Here is a 6301-nt window from a genome sequence, read left to right as displayed (position 1 = left end):
GGAATGTTCAGACTTGTGAACACATTTTCTTGAGACTACCTTTTATAAAATAGCACTTTATGCCACATGCATAGCAATAGCCTTTTTTATTTCATAAACCAAGAACAAAAACGTTTCTCTTTAAACAGATCTGATCTTTCTCTTACTGGTGACACTTCTCAAGTAATTCCCACATGCCAGCTAGCAAGCTCTTTGAAGCACAACTCTCAGAAATAAATCTGGCATCTCAGAAGCTATTCTTTTGAGTTACTTGTCAACACAAACTGAGTTTTAAGGTTTAAGCTTAATAATGAAAGCAAACGTTTCTTTATAAAGAGTGTTCCTTAACTGGACAAAGTCATTATGAAAATGAGTGCTATTTTCTCATTATATCCTGGTAAAATACCTTTATCTACAGTCATTTTGTGAGGCAAAGAAATGTCTTTACCTTATATGAGGAAATTGTTCAACCCAGTCTGCACATTCTGCCTGCAGGCTCTCAGTCAAGGAGGTCACTTTTCCTTCAAAAAGCATTTCATCAATATCCCAAAATAACTGATGCACTCTCTGTGTGTTAGCTTTATCAAATTCCTGCATATTATAAAAATAATACTTGTTAGTAAAATATGCATATTAAAAATCACAACATTTAAAGTACAGGACAACTTGGACAGACTTGGCTGAGCATCTCAGAATGGATCTTCAGCCTACATACTTTGGAGACTATATATATGCTGCAGTGTAAAAAAAAAACCCCACAATCCAACCCAAATAAACAAACAAACAAAAAAAACAACAAAGGAAACTGGCCTAGGCAAGGTGATTCAGCACAAAGAAACTAACTGCCTAGGATTAGCCAACGGAAAACATCTCCCTCCCTGCTCCAACACGGAGTGAAGCAGGCACACTGCACCTCTGGGATCACAGCACCCTGGTTTTTTGAGCAGTGCTTTTCCTTCCTGAATAAAACAGCTATGAGGGCAAAGAGGGGGCTCCTTTCTTTTGCACAACAGTTTGGTGCTTAGGAAACAGCCTTTGGTGTGAGAAACGGCCTTCTGCATATCTACACTGAAGCTACAACCCAGTGCAACCAGAAGCAGGAGAGCACAGGCATATGAAAGTAGCAAAGAAGAGCCTGACTTTATTTTGTGACGTCAAAACATGCATTCATGGCTGGGGCACTGTTCATAATAACATTTCCCCACTGGACACTCCAAAGCACAGGGAAAAAAGTTAAAATACTCAGGGCCCAAATCGTATCTGTTCACTTCCAGCTGAGTGCCTCAACTACTTCAGGCTACGGAAGGGATCACACTGAAAAGGAACGGGACAGTAACTCTCACACAGGTTACTGTATGATCCAGGATCAGGCTTTCTCCTGGATGGCTGACAGCCACAAGGGGGTCAGTATCCCAAAGGTTAGGGTACTATACGATCAGTGTGGCAGAAGTATTGCTAGCAGGCACGGACGGCTTTTTAAAATGGAAGTGGCAGTGAATGCAATGATTTTGAATTTATTCAACACTGTCGGTCTGCATCAGGCATGCCTCACAGGTCAGCCACCCTAACAGGCTTAATTTCTCTCTACATCATCTATGAAACAGAATTGAGCTTAGCTAAGGCCTAAATCATAGAATCATAGAATGCTTTGGGTTGGAAGGGACCTCAAAGATCATCTAGTTCCAACCCCCCTGCCATGAGCAGGGACACCTTCCGCTAGATCATGGTGCTCAAGGCTTCATCCAACCTGGCCTGAACATTGCCAGGGATGGAGCACCCACAACCTTCCTGGGCAACCTGTTCCAGTGCCTTACAACCCTCAGGGTAAAGAACGTCTTCATTATATCTAGTCTAAACCTACACTCTTCCAGCTTCCACCCATTACTCCCTGCCCTATCACTACAGGCTCTTGTAAAAAGTCCTTCCCCAGCCTTCTTGTAGGCCCCCTTCAGGTACTGGAAGGCTGTTGTAAGCTCTCCCCGGAGCCTTCTCTTCTCCAGGAAAATGGAAGTGGCAGTGAATGCAATGATTTTGAATTTATTCAACACTGTCGGTCTGCATCAGGCATGCCTCACAGGTCAGCCACCCTAACAGGCTTAATTTCTCTCTACATCATCTATGAAACAGAATTGAGCTTAGCTAAGGCCTAAATCATAGAATCATAGAATGCTTTGGGTTGGAAGGGACCTCAAAGATCATCTAGTTCCAACCCCCCTGCCATGAGCAGGGACACCTTCCGCTAGATCATGGTGCTCAAGGCTTCATCCAACCTGGCCTGAACATTGCCAGGGATGGAGCACCCACAACCTTCCTGGGCAACCTGTTCCAGTGCCTTACAACCCTCAGGGTAAAGAACGTCTTCATTATATCTAGTCTAAACCTACACTCTTCCAGCTTCCACCCATTACTCCCTGCCCTATCACTACAGGCTCTTGTAAAAAGTCCTTCCCCAGCCTTCTTGTAGGCCCCCTTCAGGTACTGGAAGGCTGTTGTAAGCTCTCCCCGGAGCCTTCTCTTCTCCAGGCTGAACAAGCTTAACTTTCTCAGCCTGTCCTCATAGGAGACGTGCTCCAGACCTCTGACCATCTTAGTTGCCCTCCTCTGGATTCGCTCCAAATATCTACTCAGACTGGGACATCTACATCCATGTTCATGAACATACTTTATGATTGAAACCACTGAGAATACTTCAATTCAGACACTGCCTGCATTATGCAGTATTTGAAAACACGTATTTTATCACTCCCTTGGACTCAGAAACCTAAGCCTACCTACTTTGATAAACCAGGATTGTTCTTCCCAAAATTTCATTACTTCATATTTTTATTCCATTTTTCTTTGTTACACATCAGCTGCATTTATGTAAAGTTGCAAACAGGAACTATTTTTTAACTTACTCATTAAACTATTGTGAAGGAAAGTGGTTAACTTATCCTACAGGACATGTCCGGCATGTCCATTTTCTGTAAAAATTAATCTGTTCTACAATATTTATATATAGTATACGGTAAAAGTTTGTGACATACATCATCCCTCCAGGAGTAAACTGAACTTCTTTCAGTAGACAAACCAGTAGTATAGCTCTTTATTCCAGACCAAGAATTATTCAACTCTGTGGGTGTTGTATGACCATTAGATGAAAGTGATGAAAGTGTTTCACTGTAAAAAGAAAACAAATAAAAATTCAGAACACAATGGCTTTGTGTATAAGCATATTAAAAATATCACAACTGAACACATAACTTCAACTAGTGGCCTTTACTATGCTTTACTATGCTTTAAGAATATGCAAACCCACAGCATAAACCATAAGTCAAGTTCAAACCTTCTCAACAATGGTTTAAATCAGTTTATATCTTGCATTATGTATAATCTGCACATTTCTATACATAGAGAGGAATTACTCAGCTGGCAGAAGCAGATAACACAACGATATATTCTAAGCAACAAATGTCATGAAATAGTAGTACATAAATTACAGAAAGCAAACACACGTATTTTCTTAGTCCTGTAATGGTAAATCAAACTGGCCTATATAGAAGCCTGACCACAGCTATCAGTTAATTAAAATTCTGTGTTGCCTGCAAATTCAAATTATATCTGAAGTTAAATTTCTTACTTAATACATGTCATCCATGAAAATTACTAGAAGCATGATCAGTGAAAACGAATAAAAATCTTTAAATAACTACTGAAGCCAAGAGTCTGTTAATGAAGTACTATTTCAGAAGTGAATGCATACCAAGCATAATTGTTGATGGCTTCCTGTACATTTGTCTCAAAAACTGCTGGAAGAGGCTCTCCACTTTTTCCAGAAAGACACTGATTTATGGAACCTCTGGACAGTCCCTTCCTATAAATACAGAAACACAGCATTCCATAATATTAAATTAGTTAACTCACAGGCACTGGAGAAAAAAAGATGACGGCAACTTTTCAATCCTATCCATCAACATGAACATTTCCTTGAAGTAAACTACCTTAAAGTAGTTTTTATTTACTTTACATAAATACTTTTCAGAAAAAAATGTACATATAACTTGAGAGGCATTCTCCTTCAGTTGTGCATTTTAAAACCTGCACAAAGTGCACAAACACACAGAACCTCACTACTGCAGGAACAGAGCAAAGACACACACTAGTAATTGTCCACATAGTAGTTGTTTTGCTACGTGTTTCTGTTCAATCATTAACACAGAAACCATTTTCTCCGACATCTCTCTGCATAAAAAGTTGAGAGATATGGTGCCAAACAAACAGTGGCCTTTATTAAAACAACTCTCAGCCTGGCTGTATTAAGTGAACTGAGATATCAGTACATTAGGAAACACAGGCACATTCTCAATATACTCCTTAACCCTGAATTAAAAATCGAGCACAAACTTTCCAATATTATGCCTTTCCAGCATAAGAGTTGCTATAATTTGGTTTTTTTGGTTCTCTAAATACCTGAACACACGCCCAAACTTCAAACTTCTTCAGAATATATTCAGATGTGTCAAACTCTTTCTCAGAAACACTTTTTGAGCAACACATTACTTCATCTGTGGAAGTTCCTATTTTCATCTCATGAAATCCACTGGTCATAACCTTAAATAGCAACACAACTGCATCACCGTACATTTGTGAATGAGTAACTGAAAGGAAGCAGCAGATAGTTTACGAGTTGCCTTGATGTCCTGGCCTGGCAACAGTTAGGATTGCTCTTGCCTTTCTGCAGATTACAGAGAGAGATATGTCAAAATCTTACTCCCCACTCAAATAGACTACATCACACATGCTACTCCTCATGCTTCAGCTAATAAAGCTACAAAAACATACCACAAGTTTAAACTTCTCATAGGGAAGTCCTTGAATGGCAAATTCCTGGAGGCTGAAACAACAGGAGTGGAAAACTCCTCTATGTGGTTGCTCTAAGCTTCCCCCCTCTTCCCTAGGCATCTGCCTTTGGCTAATGGAGCTATCTGCTTTTTGGCTTTCTGGAGTCCACATTACAAGATCTGCTGGAGCGGGAACAGAGGAGGGCCACGAAGATGATTAGAGGGCTGGAGCACCTCTGCTATGAAGAAAAGTTGAGGAAGCTGGGGTTATTCAGCTCAGAGAAGAGAAGGCTCCAGGGTGACCTAACAGCGGCCTTCCAATCATGAAAGGGGCCTACAGGAAAGCTGGAGAAGGGCTTTTTTACAGAGGCCTGTAGTGATAGGACAAGGGGCAATGGCCTGAAACTGCAAGAGGGTAGACTTAGATTACGTATAAGGAAGAAATTCTTCACCACAAGAGTGGTGAAGCACTGGAACAGGTTGCCCAATGAAGTTGTAGATGCCTCATCCCTGGAAGTGTTCAAGGCCAGGCTGGATGGGGCTTTGAGCAACCTGGTCTAGTGGGAGAGAGGTGTCTCTGTGCACAGCAGGGAGGTTGGAACTAGATGATCTTCAAGGTCCCTTCCAACCTTAACCATTCTATGATTCCATGATACTGTCAGAACCAGGAGGCCCTATGAAAAGTGGCACAGTCCAGTCCAGTGAAAAGTTCATTTTGCTGTAACACCAAGATCTATCTTCCAAGCAATAACGGTGAGCTCACAGTCCATCTTCTACATGGAAAGTGGGTCCCTTCTGTTCATGCACAACCCTCTCTACCATTTCAGTTACCATGTTATTGCCCAAACAATATTATGTCTTTCTCATTTTTTTTCATAGCTGACCTTTGTCCTCACTATTTTTCCACAGCTTAGTAATACCGCCAAGCCTTCTCACTTCACTGCTCACCCCTTTACCTGGTCAGCCTGCTTGACTTGCCCAGGACAGATGCCTATGAAACACCTTTGGAAAAGGAAACCATTTACTACTGCCCTGTTTCCCAGTGCAGTGATCTGCCAGTACAAGAACTCTTCCTCTCATATTCCAGCTGCTTCTTTTACTTGTCTGACTTTTTGGCAATCTGAGACAACTACACCGATTGGATGTCCCATATCTACAAGGCTTTCCGACTTTTCAAAGATCCCCGGGGAGGGAGTTGGGGAGGGCGGCTTTGAAAGAAACCTATAAAAACAGAAAACCAGAAATAGTACCATGAAAATTTCACTGGCTTTGACTGGGAAATAAAGCCTACGCATTATACTTATTGGCATAACATATGATGGCAGATAGAGCAACAAGGTGTTTTCTGCCACATCATTCCACCTAATACCGTGGTACCACTCCTCCCGACTCCTTGAACCACGTGCCATTAGCACAGGAGCCGGGAAACGACTGCAAGAAAACAAAACGAAAGGAAAAACCCCTCCCTGCGCATCCATCCACGGCACATTTCCCCAGCGCTG

The 6301-nt window shown here is 41.6% G+C and overlaps 1 protein-coding gene across 1 annotated transcript in view; it reads right to left on the bottom strand.

Annotated features, from left to right (window-relative positions):
• Nucleotides 1-3783, bottom strand: part of FAM149A (family with sequence similarity 149, member A) — a 13872-nt gene extending 10089 nt beyond the window's left edge. Inside the window, exons 1-3 of the mRNA XM_009873513.1 lie at nucleotides 3722-3783; nucleotides 3006-3138; nucleotides 428-570 (exon numbers count right to left, since the gene is read on the bottom strand). Of these exons, the coding sequence (XP_009871815.1) occupies nucleotides 428-513 (86 nt within the window). The 5' untranslated portion in view covers nucleotides 514-570; nucleotides 3006-3138; nucleotides 3722-3783. The remainder of the gene's footprint in view (nucleotides 1-427; nucleotides 571-3005; nucleotides 3139-3721) is intronic.
• Nucleotides 3784-6301: the final 2518 nt, after the last annotated feature.

This window comes from Apaloderma vittatum, unplaced genomic scaffold, assembly GCF_000703405.1.
Source record: "Apaloderma vittatum isolate BGI_N311 unplaced genomic scaffold, ASM70340v1 scaffold21937, whole genome shotgun sequence".
In the NCBI taxonomy this organism is placed as follows: Eukaryota; Metazoa; Chordata; class Aves; order Trogoniformes; family Trogonidae; genus Apaloderma; species Apaloderma vittatum.
This window is presented reverse-complemented; position numbering and strand designations above follow the sequence as displayed.